General features: G+C 37.9%; 1 protein-coding gene across 2 annotated transcripts; it reads right to left on the bottom strand.

The window, feature by feature from the left end:
• Window positions 1-867: 867 nt before the first annotated feature.
• LOC122444067 (olfactory receptor 4K15) lies at window positions 868-3,382 on the bottom strand. 2 transcript variants are annotated; one of them, XM_043472867.1, is made up of 2 exons: window positions 2,404-3,310; window positions 868-905 (listed from the first exon to the last, which is right to left on the bottom strand). In XM_043472867.1, the coding sequence occupies exons 1-2, from the start codon at window positions 3,308-3,310 to the stop codon at window positions 868-870; spliced, it is 945 nt and encodes a 314-aa protein (XP_043328802.1). The 2 variants fall into 2 exon arrangements, with proteins under 2 accessions (XP_043328802.1, XP_043328801.1); XM_043472866.1 differs by lacking the exon at window positions 868-905 and having other exon boundaries at window positions 2,366-3,382.
• Window positions 3,383-19,713: the final 16,331 nt, after the last annotated feature.

Raw genomic sequence — 19,713 nt, 5'->3', positions numbered from 1 at the left:
CAGTTGGTGATAGACAGGGAAACCTGGAATGCCTTACTCCACGGGATCGCAAGGAATCAGACATGACCTAGAGACTGAACTTATTAACATTAGTTAGCTCCTCATGTTAACTATGTCATCTATTCTAGGTAATGCAGTGAGTCCCCTTCTTAGGGCTGCTTATCTATTAACATGAAAATCCCAATTTTGTCAAGCAGTTGGCAAAGGTTTGGCTCAGTGGAAATCATAGTGCATTTCTCATTAATGGTGTTCTTCTGGCAATCAGAATCTTCAGTATAGCAAAGCCTGGAATTGCAGTGGCAAGAAGCAAAAAATTCACAAACTTGTCACTAATGATGATGGAAAGAGGAACACTCTTATTTCTACTCTATATTTTTCAAAACTGTATATTAAAAGTTGGTAACACATTGTTACAATTAACTCTTAGTTCAGTGCATATAGGTTCCCTGGTGGCTCACTGGTTAAAAAAAAAAAAAAAAAAAACTACCTGCCAATGCAGGAGATATGGATTTTACCCCTAGGTTAGTAAGATCCTTGGAGAAGGAAATGGCAACCCATTCCAGTATTCTTGCCTGGAAAATCCCATGGACAGAGGAGCCTCATGGACTACAGTCCATGGGGTTGCAAAGAGTCAGACATGACTGAGCACTTAGCACTCAATGAATATATCATATCTTAGAGTTCATTGTTTCCAAGTAGGTATAATCATAATGCTTGACTCTTGTCTGAACATTTAATTGTATGTTCAATTGTTCTTTGAACCTGGGATTTTGTTCAGGAATATTGATGTCATGGTCCTGTGTCTATTGCCACAATATTTTTCAGAGTAAAATGTGTTGCACAGGTAATCTTTGTAGAATCCTAAATTCATAAATCAGACCCTTTCTGAGGCCTTGGATAGTGATCTTGGAAGAACTGCAAGCAGAGAGAGAAAATTCATATCTAGGGTAAAATTTCATTCCTGTAAAGACAAATCACTACCACCTGTGGAGGAGGAGGTCTGATGTAATTAACTTGCCACTGAATGGCAAGTTCTCAATATCAATCTCTTCTACTTACAAGTAAAGTTTTAAGAGTAGTTGTGATAGCAGTCAAAAAGCCTTAATGAAAGGGAATCCAATGCTTCAGGGTATATGTTAGTTGCTTAGTTTTGTCTAGCTCTTTGCGAACCCATAGACTCTAGCCTGCCAGGGTCCTCTGTCCATGGAATTCTCCAGGCAAGAATACTGAAGTGGGTAGCCATTCCCTTCTCCAGGAGATCTTCCCAACCCAGGGATAGAACCCGGGTATCCTGCATTCCAGGGAGATCCTTTACCATCTGATCCATAGCCTAAATTCCAGCTGATTCATGTCTCCATTATGTAAGCACTGAGGGGATACAGAACCAAAGTTGGCTAACAGATTATCCTTTCCCCAGACCTTAACTGCCTTCTCTATGGAGAATGGTGTATAATGAACATTGATGTAAGAACAGTGAATGAGAGAAATTGTGATTTTTTAAATGGTGGGAAATCCTAGTCACATGTTAATTCATGGTCAGGAACTCAATTTGGAATAAGTCCCAAAAGGGTCCTACAATCTGCTTTTCAAATGGTGGGTGGTGCTCAGTTGCAGAGTACAAAATTTTCCTCCAGAACCCTTAGAGTTATCATTGCTGCTCATCTATTTGACCTTCCTAGTGAATCCCATAATTACCTTGTGTCTTGTGAATGTTTCCATTTAATTGGAATTCATTGTCCATATGACCCAAATGGCAGGGAAATTTACAAGGAAAAATGGAGCTGGTGGAGGAACCCCTTGAAAACTAACAATCCAATGATAAGTCACCAAACAACTGACTCAGAACAGTATTCACAATATTCTACTGCAATAGTAGGAGAGTGAACATAAAATGGCAAAACAGAAAGTACATGTCACTATTCTTCCAATTTTGAAAAGTTGTTTTAAAACAGTGCATTGCCTTATTTATACACAGTAAAAATAATTCCGTTCATTGTGGCATAAACACACTTTTCCACCCAAAGACGGCCCAATGTATTTACACTTTATAAAGTTAAAGACATTGTACCATTGACATCATAGTCAATAGCTCTTTATCTTAAAACAAATTTAAATTTTAAAAATTAAGGAGGAAAGGAAGTCAAAAAGACAAGTAAACATAATAGAAGGAAGACAAGATGAAAATTGCTAAGGTTTGTTGTATTTTTCATTATCACCATTAACCTTTACTTCAATTTAATCAATGCTTCCACTGGTTAAAATGGTTGGTTTTAACACGACAGTGATTCATTTGTAAATATGTAGAGACTAGCTACAGTGTTATCAGTCCTGTGAATTTACTTTGTTTCCAGAAATACAATATTTCTTATGACCGCAGAACCTGGCCAGACTTCAGATAGCGACTCCTCAGTTTTGACATGGCTGCCTTCATTTCTTTATTCCTTAGAGTATAGATAACTGGGTTTAAAATGGGAGTAAAGATGGTGTAGAACACTGCAAGGACTTTGTCAACGGAATAACCACTAAAGGGCCACACGTAGATGAAGATGCACGGTCCGAAGAAGAGTGTGACCACAGTGATGTGAGCAGTCAGTGTGGAGCGGGCCTTGGCCATGCTAGCAGAGGAGCGGCTCCTAACTGTGATGAGTATCACAGTGTAGGAAAGAACCAACAGGAGGAAGGAACTCAAAGAAAGAAAGCCACTGTCTGCAACTATTAGTAGGCTGACAACATAAGTGTCGATGCAGGCCAACTTAGTCACCAGAGGGAGGTCATAGAAAAAGCTATCCACTTGATTAGGCCCACAAAAAGGCAAGTGGACAGTAAAAGCCAGTTGGCTAGTAGTATGGATGAAACCCACACACCAGGAGATGAGTACAAGAACAATACATACATGGCGGCTCATGACTGTCATATAGTGAAGAGGTTTGCATATAGCAACGTAACGATCATAAGCCATGGATACAAGAATCACCATCTCACTGCCAGTGAAAAGATGAACAAAAAAAATTTGGGCCAGACAAGCATTGAAAGATATAGTCTTGCGTTCAACCAAAAAGTCTGCAATCATTTTGGGGGTGGCAAAGGAGGCAACACATATATCTATAAAAGAGAGGTTTGCGAGCAGAAAGTACATAGGGGTATGAAGGCGGGAATCTGAGCTCACAGTGAGGATGATGAGAAAATTGCCCAGCAGTATTGCTAGGTAGAGCAGTGAAAATATGAGAAACAAGAAAGGTTGGAGCTCCTGGGAATTAGACAGTCCCAGCAACACAAATTCAGTCACCCGAGAATGATTTGTCTCATTCATTGACTTTGGAAAGGACTTCTCTTTAGTCACCTGAATGTGAGAGAAACAGATATCAATCAGTGTACTGAGCATGGGTTTGATTTTCCAGTTCTGTTTCATACCCTAGGATTCTAGTTTCTATTTATATTTGTATCTAAGTTTTCATATATCATCAAAGATCATATAGAGAGCATAACAACACTATTCAAGAAGGATGGAAGGGAGAGATGTTCAACCAACTGGCATATCCAATTACAGAAATTTAACAAATGTAATAAACTAATTTATAAATGAAATTGAGTATCTGAAAATTTTTTGACATTACAGAAATCCAGTCTAAGGATCTACAGAGACTAAATCATTTTTCTGCAGTAAAGGGCATAAATTCTTTTTGAACTGCTAACACAAAGGAAGATAATTTCACAGACTTAATGTTGACCAAGACAGATACAAAGAGGTGTATACTGTGCTAACCTTTCAAAATAAAGTTCAAAAATAGGTGAAACTAATCTCTAGGGTTGAAAAAGCTTCAATAATGATTGTCCTTAAAGGGAAATTGGGGGCAGAAAAGGTAGGAAGGGCCTTCTGAACTGCTGGTGATGTTCTGTTTCTTGATGTGGTTGATAGTTACATAGGAGTATTCACTTTGTGAAAATTTATCAAGATAAGTACTTCTGCTCCATGTGCTTTTGAATGTATGTATTATGTGTTCAAAAAATTAAACAGGAGAAGAAAAAGATGGCATTATATTATGTGAGAGAGTTCATAGGAGCTCATTGCCTTGAATAATTAAATCTTATTCCTTTCCCTATTGAGTTACAAATTATCCCAACTAAAACACAAAACCACAGCAAAACTTAAAGATCCAGAGTTTATTGTAAGTCTTCCTAGAGCTGTGATTCATCTCTTCATGCAGTTCTATCATATGAAAGAATATACTGTTAGTTCCTCCCAGTTATTCCCCAAAGATATTAAGCTTCTTTAAACTCAGCCATTGGTGTTAGTAATATAGACATATTATTGAATTATGATTGATATTTTATTTGATTTGGCAGGGCTTAAAAATTATATTGCATAAGAGTATTCAGTAAGAAATTTGTATCATAGGAAAATTTTTTTTCTTTTCTATTTAGTCATTGTATATTCTATTTTATCAGAACTTTCTCCCTTTTATGCTATTTTAACTTAAAAAAAAGCTATCTTGAACTTGGAAAAGTTGTGTGATTAAATGTAATGAAGAGTATGATTTTGAAGAATCTTTCTCTATGTCTAAATTAGGTCCTGGGAAAGAGTATCTTTTACTGATTTCTACTCATCTGCAATTTTTTGACTTAATGTCTTCTTAGATTATAGTTAAAAATTGCCTTGAGTTTGGCTGGAAGATTTACACATAAAGACATTAATTATAATGAATAATTTCAACCCCCAGGAACACAGTTCAGGGACTCACCAGTATATTTCAAATCTCTAATTCTCTAGAAAATCTACCAAAGAATTAATTCACATTTTATCCCAGATTATATGACAACATATGATTCCAGGCTGTTCAAAAAGCTAACAAGTAGAGGTTGAAGTCAGAACACGTGGCCAGTAAAGTTACACATGGAAACAACTTTATATGTAAGGAGACACTACATTCTCTTCAGTGCCATTCTCCCCTCCTCATCATTTCTTGGGAGTTTCATGTTAGCAAGTTAACTCCAGGAACCCACCTTGATGTTTTCCTTCCTCCCTGGAAAACACCCTTATTCTTATACCACTGACATGAATCCTGCACTGAATCCCTAGATACAACAAAACCAGCAAATTGGGGTGCATATCTGCCCTATCAGAAAAAGCAGTCTTAAGCATAGGGAGCTTCCGAGGGACATCTTTTGCTGCTAGAATAGAAAGGGGCAGCAGGTCATTGTGAGTAGAGAAGACACTCTGACATCTTTAGAATAAAACCTATCGTGTGAGACAATCATCCTGAATCACCCTCCCATTGAGTCTTCTGCATACGTGTATTCGTCACTGTCATTGTCTTCTTGGGGTTCCCAGGAAAAGAAAGCATACTGCTTTCCAGAAAGAATACTGGCAAAACTGATTCAATCAACATCTGAGCTTAGTACACAAGGTCAAAGTGGTGGGCAAAAGAAACTAAATTAATTACTCTAAGTATAAATCCTTTACTTATAAAATTCATTCTTTTTTAGTTCACTTATTCTCTAAGTACATAACTGTCCATTTTCCCCAGGGCTCTGTGTCATGAGCTGGTGATAGATCACTTAGGTTTATAACTTGCCTCCCTGAAGCTCACTTATTAATATTTATAATCCCTTTTTTCATTTAGAGAAGTTGATGAATCCTCATTTCCCTTAACTCCCTACAATATTCCTTTTTAGAGGAATTGGGCTGTCTTCTTACATCAAATAAAACTACTGTACTATTGTGGAAACATAAAGCTGTTAGAATAAAAATAGTTGATGCTAAAATCACAGATGTCATTGGGCAGCTATATGACACTGAACATTTAGTCTTTCAGGTTCATTATCCTCAAATATCAAATATTGAAAATGATGTTGCTCTCAAGGAGACACTGAAAATGTTTCTTGAACAATTACATCAGTGACACATCTTTAATCAATTGCAATGATTAAATATATGCAAATGTTCTGAATAATGTATTGTTTCAGACCAGAATAACTAATTATTACTATTTTCAGATTATTTTACTGGTCAAAGATGGCGTTATCTGTCTCACTTAAGAATGAGTTCCAATTAGTATATGTGTTCATGTAAACACCAATTTTTCATTTCTTATAATAATTAAAGATAAATTAACATGCATATAAGATTTACTAGGTGACCTTCAGTGCCCTTCTATATGAAATTCTATCAAATAATTATTTCTCCAATACTTCTATCTCAGAACTTAATACTGGTAGAAGTGAAATAATTGAGTATAGTTTACAGAGGCCACCAAACTCTACCAGTCAAAGATACATCTTTTACAAGCTTTCCATCATTTCTACTGCCTTTACCTTCTCCATGTAAAGCCAGATCAGAGATTTAACCAACTCTGTGGAGACAAAGCTTGGGTGTCATCTTCAAAAGGATATTGACAAAATGCTTTCATTTTCCTAAGATGAAGTGAAAAGTGTGGAGAAAGCTTATAATCTGTAACCATTAATTCATGGATCAAATTTAGCTGTTACTTCTACATCTTCTAAGAAAACAGACCTGGCCTTGATGAATACTTTTAAATAAGTAGGAAATAGACTCAAGATGTCTGTAGCCAGGATGGGCTATTTAAGGGGACATCGACCTGGATACTGTGTCCTAATGTAGATCTTAAGTAACTGGGGGAGTACTTGGAGCAGTCAGGAATCTAAGAGACAAAGCAATAAATAAAAAGGAAGAAATGCCAAATTATAATAATAATAATGCCATTTTAAAATTTTGCAAAGAATTTAGCATAAATGACTTTCAAAGATCTCCAGAAATTAAAACCAATTAAATGTCAATGAGCATACATGAAGAGAATTAGATTTTAGTCTCCACTGAAGCTTTAAGTATAGAATTATTTACCCACATATTCTAGGAGAATGCTTTCTTTCAACTTAACCTCATCTGACAGGTCCAGATAATAGATGAAATTTTTGAAGGATTCAAACACTGTTCTCAAGGGGAAGCTCTTAGTGAACTTAATCTACAATTTCATCTAAACTTTGTTTTTAATTAGCAAGAGTATTGTTAGGAAGCATCACCAAAGATAGTTATTATTATATGATTTGGGGTCTGTCAAAATATTGAAATATCAAGAATATAGTTTCATTTATTAGAACCATGTTTAGGGAATATTTAGGCTTTTTCTTCCCCTTATCTTACTTGCCCTTGATTCAAAGTGTAGGAACTTTCCCTCTGCTTCTCAGAGATATATAATCATCAAATACTTGAATCAAACATTTTGTGCAATAATGAATTTACCATTAAATGTGTGGTAAATTTATCATAGTAGTAGTAAGATTCTAAAATATAGTAATCATATATGACATATCTTCTCTTTTCACAAGCAGGGCATATAGTCAGCAGGATATTTTGATTTTCATAATTTATTTATATCAGTATTTCTTTGTCATGAATCAACAAAAGCCATTCTAAATTATAAATTTTAAAATGACCTGGAACCCAAATCAGCAGGTGATGTCCAAAGATATCATGGACTATACAAGAAGTTGTAGCCTGACTCACTGAAATGTGTGTTCTGATTCTACCTCTCACTAAATAACTGCAGTTTTAGGCAATTTACCACTATGAAGGTGCACCATTTCTTTTCAAAAGAGAATAAGAACTCTCCCTCCTAATTTTTATGATTCTATAATTCTCTGCCTTTTGAAAGCATAATCCCCAGTATGTGTTAGTTCTATTATAAAATTTTTACAAAATGTTGTATTAAAATAAAAGCATATTCAATCAAAAAAGTAAACCCATCCTGGTTTTAGAAAAGAAATACAGCTGTCTATTATTTTTCAGATATAGATATTTGGACAAGAATAATAAGTAAAATAGACATAGAATAATCCAAGATTGAAAAAGTAGAGTATGATTGCTTCTCTTTGTTTTCTGTTCTAACTGAATTAGAAGGCTGAGGAAAAACAGCACTCTTTTAGTGCCTAGCCTCAAAATAGTAGTACCTACCAGGAAAAAACAATTCTTCAGGATCCATTGGATGGGGCAAATGCACTGAACCCATGTCTCTACAAACTTCAGTCTTCACCATTTACACTTTGAAGTATCATTGTCCTCAACACATAGATATAAGAAAAACCATCACAAGTGTGAGAAGGTAATTAGTGATTTGACGTCACTAGATTGCAGTGACCAGGAGACCCAGAGACTTGTAATAACAGAAATTACCTTCCTTAGGACTGATTGCATGAGAGCTTGTTTGCTCACAAGAATTACAGTACATCACCTTGAGGATTCACAAATGGACAAAGCAGGACTCATGGAAATGCTTTGTCCTATTGGAGAAAATGTAACAGGGTGGAAAGAAGTGCAATGAATAGTTGTGTGAGCTAGTCCTTTCTGCTTCAGGAGAGTTTGAAAACAGGGCCATTGCAGGTGTCAAAAATTGATGAGGAGCCATTTTTTTGCTTCTGTGTACTACAAAACAGTGCACCATCTTGGTATGTTAATAGCTCTAGAAGAGCCATGTGCTTGGTTTCAAGGTGGGGCAGGGGAAGATCTTTTATACTAGAAACACTGTGTCATGCTGAATAGATTTTAGTAAAGAAACTTTAAGTAATTTCCAGAAATTTAAACTTCTTAGTTCAAGTTTTTGGGGAAACCAAAGCTAAGTGAAGCTATGATGTTCTCCTCCCCGGGGAGAAAGGACAAAATATAAAATGATAAAGAAAGGAATTCCTTATTATAACATAGAATTTTGAAATTAGTGTAGACACTAAAGTCAACTAGTCCAACATCTTAACTTTATAGATTGATTGAAAGAGCTCTTGAAGAATTATTGTTTGATTCAGTTGATACTGACCAATACCACTTTCTAATCCCTTGCCTAATGTCCTTTCTTCTCTACCATGATGCCTCTTCCACAGTTTGGAGCATTTTGATTTCATGATTAGAGCTAAACTGATTCTTCATCTCTTCCCAGACACATGTATCTAAAGCACTCCTAAATGTTTTGTTGACAAGTACTTTCTAGCACCCTTGATATCTATCCTTTCTACTATCCTTTTCCTGTAGATAATCTCCAAAAGTCTGTCATTTGGAATCATTTTCTCCTTAGGGTCTCCTGTTGGATGATTAATACATTTAAGTAACTTCACACCTTTATAAGAAAGAGCCCTAAGTATATACCTCTAAAGCTCCAAAATGTATCACAAGACACCTCTGAACCACAAATTTATCATCTCCAAAATGTCCAACTCTTTGTGACCTCATGGACTATATGGTCCATGGAATTCTCCAGGCCAGAATACTGGAGTGGGTAGCCTTTCCCTTCTCCAGGGGATCTTCCCAACCCAAGGGTTGAATCCAGGTCTCCATTATTGCAGGCAGATTCTTTATCAGTTGAGCCAGGAGGGAAGCCCAAGAATACTAGAATACTGGAGTGGGTAGCATATTCCTTCTCCAGCAGACCTTCCCCACCCAAGAATCAAACCAGGGTCTGCTGCATTGCAGGTGGATTCTTTACCATCTGAACTAAAAGGGAAGCCCTCAAATTAACACATTTTCCCTAAATATACCTTTACTATAATACCAATACTGCTAATGTTATCCTTATCATTCTAGGAAACATTCAGTTTCAAATCATCAATATGGGTGATATCTACTTCTTTAATATTCCTGTATTTAATTCCTAAATATCATTTATTTTGATGGATGGGATCACCCTGTTTATATATGTTTTTTTAATGCCTAATGTTCTCTAAACATGAATCATGAACCTTTCCCCTGGTTGTTACATGTAATTTGCAAACTTCATTTTTAGTAGATGCATCCTCCTCCAATTTGTAGATTAATAAAATAATTATTCCCACATTGTAGAAAATTTAAAGTCTTTTTCTTAACTGAATGTGTGCTTTAAAATAAACTTAGAAGAAATGGGGGCGTTCTCCATCTCCCTTCTGATGTCTTTGTCAGATCCATTCTCTGTCCCTTTTCTTACTTTAATAAAACTCTGCTACACAAAAGCTCTTGAGTGATCAACCTGGGTCCGATGTTAAATCTTCTTTGGAGATCACAAATCTGACATTGTTCACAGTAAGCTAGCATCTTGGGAGCTTGTCCATGATCTTCGGGACAAGGTTAGAACACTCAGAACTCTAGTCTCTCTGCTTTTTCAGTTTATACGTTTTCTGCTTTACTTATATTGACTCTATGGTGTGCTTGTGTGAATGAATGACACGCCCTGTGTTAAGCAAGTGATGAGCCCTGCTCTGTGGTTTTGCGGTGCCTTGTAATGACTGAAGGCAGTCCCCAAAAGGGGAGCCTTGTTGGGGGTTTATACCGACCTGTCAGTGCCAAGAGGCACCCAATGTCCCTGCGAGGGGAGCAGCCAGAAACAGGCAAAGCATGTGGACCGAACTTTCCTTTCTCGGTCAACTTTTACTGGTCTCTTTGACCATTTCATAATTGCATGGGGAATTAGAACTACTAACCTAATCTGTCAGATCACAGATTTTCAAGGGACTTGTGATTCATGCTGTTACTATGTACTTTTACTTAGACTCCAAGTATGAAAGTGCCTAACTTTGCTAGAGGGTGAAGGCAATGGCAACCCACTCCAGTACTCTTGCCTGGAAAATCCTATGGATCACAGACTTTCAAGGGGCTTGTGATTCATGCTGTTACTATTTACTTTTACTTAGTCTCCAAGTAATGAAGTGCCTAGCTTTGTTAGAGGGTGAAGGCAATGGCAACCCACTCCAGTACTGTTGCCTGGAAAATCCTAAGAAAAGCCTGATAGGCTGAAGTCCATGGGGTCGCTAAGAGTTGGACACGACTGAGCGACTTCACTTTCAATTTTCACTTTCATGCATTGGAGAAGGAAATGGCAACCCACTCCAGTGTTCTTGCCTGGAGAATCCCAGCGACGGTGGAGCCTGGTGGGCTACTGTCTATGGGGTCGCACAGAGTCGGACACGACTGACGTGACTTAGCAGCAGCAGCAGCAGCTTTGCTAGGAGCCGAAAGTCACTAGGAGCATGTATGGAGCGAGGTGGAAGTCTAGCTCCAGGAGTGTCTCTCAGGCTGGAGGTCTCCTGGCTGCCTGCCTCAAGGGCCAGCGGCCTGAAAGCGAGTCTTTGTCGTGTCTGTTCCTCCTATCTACATGGATAGAAGCACTGCTGGTGACCATGAGGTTTTTGAGGACCCAGATCGGGAATTGCAGGATCTGTTCAGATTGGAAGTAGAGTGGGTTTCTTCCTTTGGCAGCGCTAGCTCTTAGTGGACCAGAGGAGGCTCTCAGGTGGGTTTTGTCCCAGCTCCATAGATATTCTTTTGTGGAATCTGTGGGAATGAACTGGAAGGATTGGCCCTAATAGCTTGCGGACAAAAATCACTTCTCCTCACTGGCTGACCCTCCACCACCTCTTTTGCTATCACATATACTGGCGTGGCGACACTCAGAAGGGACGTCTTGGTTGTTGTTCATCCCTTGGTGACTCACCATTTCTACCGCAGGTCAGGACTATACTCAGGAATGCACAGACGCACGTAAGATGGATGCTTCCCCTAGTAGTCCTAGCTTGGGAAACATTCCAAAAAGCTACTGGGCTCCACCCTGGTGGCATCAGAGAAAAGGGCAAATCAAACAAAGGTCTTGGTGGTATGGAACTAAATCAATCTGGGATACCATCAGGTCTACCCCTGGTGCATCTGCACCCTGCCTAGGTGGTAGAACCAGGTAAGAACTGGTACAAGTAAGATGCCTGCATCAGTAAGGGACAGACTAAGTCTGACCAGGGAAAGGAAGCTTTGGTGGAAAGTCTGTCTACACCCCATCTAGAGCAGGGAGGGACGTCTCCGGTGGAAAGAAGCCATGGCTGTGGATGCTGCTTTTTTCTCTTACAGATGGGAGCTAGCAGTTCCAGAGCCACTCCTTTAAAGTGTATTTTAAAAAACAAGCTGAGACAAGTTTGATCCTCTGAGTTTAAAAAGACATGTCTGATCTTCTTCTGTGATACTGAATGGGCACAGTATCCTTTGGAAGACGGGGAACGCTGACCTGCTGAAGGATCTCAATTATTACTGTTTTACAACTAGACTGGTTCTGTAGAAAATAAGGGAAATTGGTAGAAGTGACATATGTGTTGCTCTTCATCTCTCTGAGAGACATGCCAGACTTATGTCTTAAGGGTGCAGATTTGCATGTGAAACCTTCAGCTCCTTCCTGTTCTCTTACTTTGCTCTGGGGCTCCCAACTGAACAGGCTGAGAATCAAGGCACCCTTCTAGGAGGGTCGCTTCAGTATCGGTAGAATTTCAAACAGTCCCAATTGTGGTCGAGACTATTTAGAGGATCCAAAAAGTACATAGAAGACTTTACAGGACTAACTTTACTTTATGACCTTACTTGTAGAGATGTAATGTGTGTCTTAGGACAGACACTGACTCTTGACTCATTGATTTGAAGGATGCTTTCTAGAGTTAGTCTACCTATGACTTTAAGACAATTGAGAGGATTCTTGGGCATTACAGGCTATGGCCACATGTGGATTCCAGGTTATGGGAAAATTTCCTGGCCTTTATATAAACTTATAACCGAGACTCAGCAGGCTCAAACTGACAAGCTGGTTTTATCTCTAGTTACTTCAAATTTCTCTCTTGCAGGCCCCAACTTTGAGCTTGCCCACAGGATCAGAGTTTAATTTGTTTGTTACTGAAAATAAAGGCTATGGCCACATTATTTAAGGGTAATTCTTGCTATTGTTTTACTAATGCCTAAAGCTCATGAGTTTACTAATGGGCAAAATCTTACTGTACTGACTTCTCATGATGTAAGTGGGATCTCAAACTCTAAAGCTCAGAGCAACAATGCTCCACCTTTAAAGCTGCTGTAATTCAAGGGATGTTGAAAGCTCTAGGAATAGAATATCACTTACACTGTTCCTAGAGACCCCAATCTTCAGAAAAAGTTGAAAAGGCTAATGAGACTATTAAGAGGCATCTGTGTAAGCTAACTCAGGAAACACAAGACAATAGGTTTAAAGTTCTACCCATAGCTTTAATGAGGACTTGAACTGCTGCTAAGAAGAAGGTACTATCTCTATGACAGACTGTTTTAATGCACAGATATTGTCATAGATCCTGGGGCATTAAAATTAACTATGTGACTCAGCTTTTAGCTTTTCAACAGACATTACCAGGACGTTAACTCAGGCTTTGAGTCAAACTAGCCTCTGTTTGAGCGAGGAACCAAGACGGGCCTGAGAATCTATGTAGGCTTGCTTCTGCTGACTCCAAAAGTCCTGAGTCTGCAGTTTGACCTTCAAGACAGTGCCTTCCTGTCCTGGACTCACTCCTATGCTGCATTCCACAATTGAGATAGTTGCTGGATCTGTGGAGCACTCCCCTCCTCATAAATTGAAGGCTTCCCATGATGGGTTTCTCTGCTTCAAGGAAAGGACTTTCTTCAGCTCTGCGATGACATCTAACAATCCTAAGATGGACTAGTATAACATATTGTACCTTAACTATGGGCATAATGTGACTTTCAACTTTGATTTTACATTATCTTGGTTTAATGACTATTTTGCTGCACATAAGAAGGTAAATGGGTCTAGATCTGGTGGTTTTCTACCTGATGTTTATCAAATATGGCTAACTCTTAAAAAGAGACCCCTACTATCTAATGCTCCCATATGCAGGGAACAAATAGAGCCACCCCCAGAAGTTAGCTGACAACCTAATTATAATGATTAGAAAAAATTGGCATTTTTGCCTCAAGAAATATGCAATGTAATCATTCCTGTATTTTCCAATCCCCGTTCAGGTCCTCCTTTTGCCTGGCCAGGCACTGACTGTGACTGGATCCCCCAGTCATGCTGGCTTGCACCAAATGGGACCTACTGGATATGTGGCTCTTACCAGTGGGCGTGGCTTCCCCCGGTTGGATAGGGAGATGCACCCGAGGTCTAGCTTTACTCTTGGCTTCGTATTTTCAGAGGTTCCAGAGAAGCCTACTAATCTGCCACACCTTAAAATCCATTGGGCAAGATATGCATTTCACTGGTATGATTATCTGGCTGCAATATTTATTCCCTCTCTGGGAACTACAGATCAGATGTTATGCCATGAGCTGATGCTCTGACTAACTTTCAGCCCTTAATGCTGAACAAATACAAATTAGAAAGGCAGTTTCACAAAGCAGATTGGCTTTAGATATTCTAAGGGCTGCACAAGGAGGAACTTGTGCCATTATTCATACTCAATATGAGTACTAATGTTGCTCACTTTACTAAACACATGAACAAGATGATTCAGGCTATGGATTCTCCTGAAGCCTCTGTCATCTCACTTTGGGAAACATTAAGTAGCTCCCCATGGTGGAAAACTATCTTAATCGTAATAAGTATAATTGTTCTGTCTTTACTGTTTGCTGCCGGTGTCTGTAACTGTGTAACTGGATTTGCTTTTAACCATTTGAAAGCTTTTAAGTTACAAATGATTGGTTGTTCAGGCTCCTACGAGTGCCACAGACTCCTCCAACTTGGGGCCTCTGGATCAGAGACCCTCAATATGAGGGTTAGGAGAATGTGTTGCCTCAACAATTTAGGGACAGCACCCCATCACAACAGGAAGTAGATATGGAATAAAAAAGATGCCCCTTTCCCTTGGCAACATAATTGTCCTAAAAGAAAAGGAGGGGAATGAGAGAGTCAATTCCTAGGCAGGTTGATAAGAAGTCTGGGGTTCCCCGAGGAGGAGAAAGGGGTCTGGGCTCTTGAAGCAGAGATACTGGTCTGAAATTCTCAAGGAGAAGGAAAGGACAAACATCTCTTTTTTCTCTACATTCCTTAGCCACATAAAACATTTTTTTCTTTAAGCCCAGGACTGATGATTACACAGAAACAACTCAGTTTGAACTCTGTCCTAAGGATTCTATAACAACAATGTATCCTGCTTGAGGATAGTTTCTCCTTCCTGAAAAACTTCTTGCCCTTGAATGTCCAGGAGTCTCAGGGTCGGGGGTGACCTGCTGAAGGCTTGGGGGCGCTGCATGCAGCACTGCCTGCATGGGACCTTTTGAAGGAGGCCATCTTTATCTTCATTAACTCCACCATAGTTTGGCCTCAGGTCAAATAACAAGGAGGGAACACAGCCTAATCTCTTCAAGAAAATTAGAGATACCAAGGGAACATTTCATGCAAAGATAGGCACAATAAAGGACAGAAATGGTATGGACCTAACAGAAGCAGAAGAGATTAAGATGATTTGGCAAGAATACACAGAAAAACTGTACAAAAAAAGATCTTCATGACCCATATAATCACGATGGTGTGATCACTCACCTAGAGCCAGACATCCTGGAATCCAAACTCAAGTGGGCCTTAGGAAGTATCACTACAAACAAAGCTAGTGGAGGTGATGGAATTCCAGCTGAGCTATTTCAAGTCATAAAAGATGATGCTGTGAAAGTGCTGCACCCAATATGCCAGCAAATTGAAAAACTCAGCAGTGGCCACAGGACTGGAAAGGTCAGTTTTCATTCCAACCACAAAGAAAAGCAATGCCAAAGAATGCTCAAACTATTGCACAGTTGCACTCATCTCACAGGCTAGCAAAGTAATTCTCAAAATTCTCCAAGCCAGGCTTCTATAGTACATGAACCGTGAACTTCCAGATATTCAAGCTGGATTTAGAAAAGGCAGAGGAACCAGAGATCAAATTGCCAACATCTACTGGATCATGTAAAAGCAAAAGAGTTCCAGAAGAACTCTGAAAAGTAGAAAAACATCTACTTCTGCTTTATTGACTATGCCAAAACCTTTGACTGTGTGGATCACAATAAACTGTGGAAAATTATTCAAGAGATAGGAATCACAGACCACCTGACCTGCTTCCTGAGAAATCTGTGTGCAGGTCAAGAAGCATCAGTTAGAACTGGACATGGAAGAACGGACTGATTCCAAATTGGGAAAGGAGTATGTCAAGGCTGTATATTATCACCCTGCTTATTTAACATATATGCCAAGTACATCATGAGAAATGGTGGGCTGGATGAAGCACAAGCTAGAATCAAGATTGCTGGGAGAAATATCTATAACCTCAGATATGCAGATGACACCACCCTTATGGCAGAAAGAGAGGGAGAACTAAAGAGCCTCTTTATGTGGGTGAAAGAGGAGAGTGAAAAAGTTGGCTTAAAGCTCAACATTCAGAAAACTAAGATCATGGCATATGGCCCCATCACTTCATGGCAAATAGATGTGGAACAATGGAAACAGTGAGATACTTTATTTTGGGGGGCTCCAAAATCATTGCAGATGGTGACTGCAGCCATGAAATTAAAAAACGTTTGCTCCTCGGAGGAAAAGCTATTACCAACCTAAACAGCATATTAAAAAGCAGAGATATTACTTTACCAACAAAGGTCCATCTAGTAAAGGCTATGGTTTTTCCAGTATTATTGTATGGATGTGAGAGTTGAACTATAAAGAAAGCTGAGTGCTGGAGAATTGATGTTTTTGAGCTGTGGTGTTGGAGAAGACTCTTGAGAGTCCCCTGGACTACAAGGAGATCCAACCAGTGCATCCTAAAGGAGATCAGTCCTGAATATTCATTGGAAGGACTGATGCTAAAATTGAAACTCCGCTAACTGGGCCACCTGATGTGAAGAGCTGACTCATTTGAAAAGACCCTGATGCTGGGAATGATTGAAGGCAGGAGGAGAAGGGGACGACAGAGGATGAGATGGTTGGCATCACCAACTCAATGGACATGAGTTTGAGTAAGCTTTGGGAGTTGGTGATGGACAGGGAGGCCTGGCATGCTGCAGTCCATGGGGTGATAAAGAGTCAGACAGGACTGAGTTACTGGTTTGAACTGAACTGAACTGAAAACCTCCTGGCTAATCCTGTTATCTTAAAATGTAAATTATGGGGGTGGGTCCAGTAAAATCTTTTCAACCTTGAGACATTCTTTTGACTTATTGTAATAGCTAATTTTAAAAGTATATAACTCCGGTGCTAGCACTAGCAAGGGGGCGTTCTCTGCCCCCCTTCTGATGTCTGTGTCAGAAGCTTTCTCTGTCCCTTTTCTTACTTTAATTAAACTCCTCTACACATAAACAAATAAATAAATAAATTTTGAAGAAATGTTTGGCTCAATGTATTGATTGAAAGCTCATCAATCAGGTGCGAACAGATTAGGATCATTATGCCTTCTTGATGGATTAAGCTCTTTACTATCACAGCATGTCTCTCTTTATTCTCAGTAAGATTCCTTGTTCTGAAGTCTTCAGAGTCAGATATTGATGTGATTTCTTTGGTTCCCTTATAATTACTGTTTGCTTTGTATGTCTTTTCTCCATGGTTTTATTTTAAGCAGTCTATGTCTTTTTATATAAAGCTGATTCCTTGTACAGAGCAAATAGCTGGTTCTTACTTGTGGGTCATCCTGACAATATCTGTCTTTTAGTGGAGTCCTTAGACCATTCACATGTAATTACTTAAATGACTGTATATCTACTATCTTGATTTTTTTTTTTCTATTTATTTTATCTTTGTGACCCCAAGAATTCTCCAGGCCAGAATACTGGAGTGGGTAACCTTTCCCTTCTTCAAAGGATCTTCCCAACCCAGGGATCAAACCCAGGTCTCCCGCATTGCAGCTGAGCCACAAGGGAAGCCCCTTATTTTATCTATATTTGCTCATTTTTCCTACTCATTCTGTCCTCTATTGGATTTTTTTTTTTTTTTTTAGTTTTTTATTTTTTTTTGTTGGTTTTAGTTCACCTTTTAATTGATCTATAACTTTTATCTTCCACTTTATTGAACAATATTATAACATCTTACCATATAAGTACACTTCTTTTTTATATCTAATGTTTTTATTTAAAATATTCACTAAATGTTATATCATTTACTTTGTCATGTTTTAATTTTTTGTTAGATGTAGAGCTTTAATCCTTTAAGAAACATTTTATTGACGTATGACTGACATACAAAAACTGTACATTTTTAATTTATACAATTTCCTGAGTCTGAAGATAATTATACACCTGTGAGACTGTCACCACAATGTATGTCAGAAACATATCCGTTACCTCTAAAAGCTTCTTTTTTATTGTTATTGCTTCTTTTGTAATAACATTCAACATAAGATATACTCTCTAAACAAATTTCAAGTGTAAAATACAGTATTGTTTACTATAGTCACCATGATGAATATTAGAACTCCAGAGCTTTTCATCTTATAATAGAAACTACTTTGACTAAACTAGTATCTCCCTGCTTTCCTCTCCCTCAGGCAACCGCTACTCTCTGCTTCTATGAGATTTCTTTGATTTTGACTATTTTAGATTTCTTGTATAAGTGATACCACATAATATTTATTCTTCTGTGTCTGGTTTATTGCACTTAGTATAAAGTTCTTCAGGTTGCAGTTTTTAAATGTTTTAGGGTGAATTTTTTGTTAACTACTCAGTTTACCTCTAAAGTTTATCTGAATTCAATTTTCTGTGAATCCCACCTCCCTCTACTTCTTGTTTATATATATATATATAATTTTGTTGACATTGTTTTGTTTTCTGAACTAGCATTTCAGTTTAGTAGATAACAATGCTATTTACAGGTACTATTATGTGCTTTCTGCCTCATATTGAAGTTTTCAGCCATAGATATTTTTTCTGTTCTTAGTTAATGAAAGTTTTGTTTTTCAACAATGACTAACTGTCATTAAAGGCTTTTCCCATGTATTGAGATAATCATATGTTTATTTTCTTGTATTTTGTTAGTACAGTGAATTATATTGAATGATAGTCAAGTTTCAAACCAATATTATTATATATATCTGGGTATCTTAACTAGATCATCACTTTTGCTTCCTGTTTTTATATATTCTTGAATTTGTATTGCTGTTTTTAAAGGAATTTTTTATACTTCTTTTTAAGTGAAATTGGCTTAAAATATTCCCTTATAATGATGCTTGTCAAATTTTAGAATGAAGTTTATTCTGGCTCCATTGGGTGGAGGAATGTTCTTCCAGAAAGGGGAAGAAATATCAATCTCTGTCTTCAATGGTATTCTTGCATGAAAGGAGTCAAAATTTGTTTTTTCTTTATGACTAGCTTTATCCAATTCTTAATGGGGACTCTATTTTCTAGAGTCAGTAGTGTATAATATTTATAAATATTTAATTTTGTGCTTGAGAATTGGGAGTTTAATTACTCAAGATAGAAGATGCCTAGATAAATTTATTAAGTTATGAATACAGACATATTTTGATAACTATACCAGATTGCTTTCTAAAAATTTATCAGTAATTTTTGACTAAATAGAACTTCCACATTTCCAAATTTTCAGTCTTATTTTATTCCTTATCAGTATAACAGAGAACATAACACTTCTCTCTTGTTTTAAATTATATTTTTACTACCTAATAGATAGACTTTTTTTCTGTTTGTGTTTATCATTTGCATAGCTTTTCATTAAGTTTGTTGCCTATGATATATGACTTATGAGTGTTTAGAAATAGTAAAAATATGGTTGTCACTTGAGAATTAGGTTTTATAAGCATACATAATGGATAGAACATATGACAGTTCTCTTCAATTCAATTACAGTGACTCTTAGGCCAGTAAATTTTGACTTTAATCTGGTGAGAGGTATTAACATACCCTGAAAAAGACTATATACAGCCCTGAATGTATAGAAAAATAAGAGAGGGCGTCACAAATGCAAATCATAACCGTGCCCA

The sequence above is a fragment of the Cervus canadensis genome, chromosome 6 (assembly GCF_019320065.1).
Source record: "Cervus canadensis isolate Bull #8, Minnesota chromosome 6, ASM1932006v1, whole genome shotgun sequence".
Taxonomy (NCBI): Eukaryota; Metazoa; Chordata; class Mammalia; order Artiodactyla; family Cervidae; genus Cervus; species Cervus canadensis.
Note: the sequence above shows the minus strand (reverse complement) of the source record. Positions and strands in the feature narration are given on the sequence as shown.

What these genes read in the sequence shown, in the direction of transcription:
- LOC122444067 (XM_043472866.1), bottom strand. Translation starts at nt 3,382, where the DNA reads ATGCTCAGTACACTGATTGATATCTGTTTCTCTCACATTCAGGTGACT.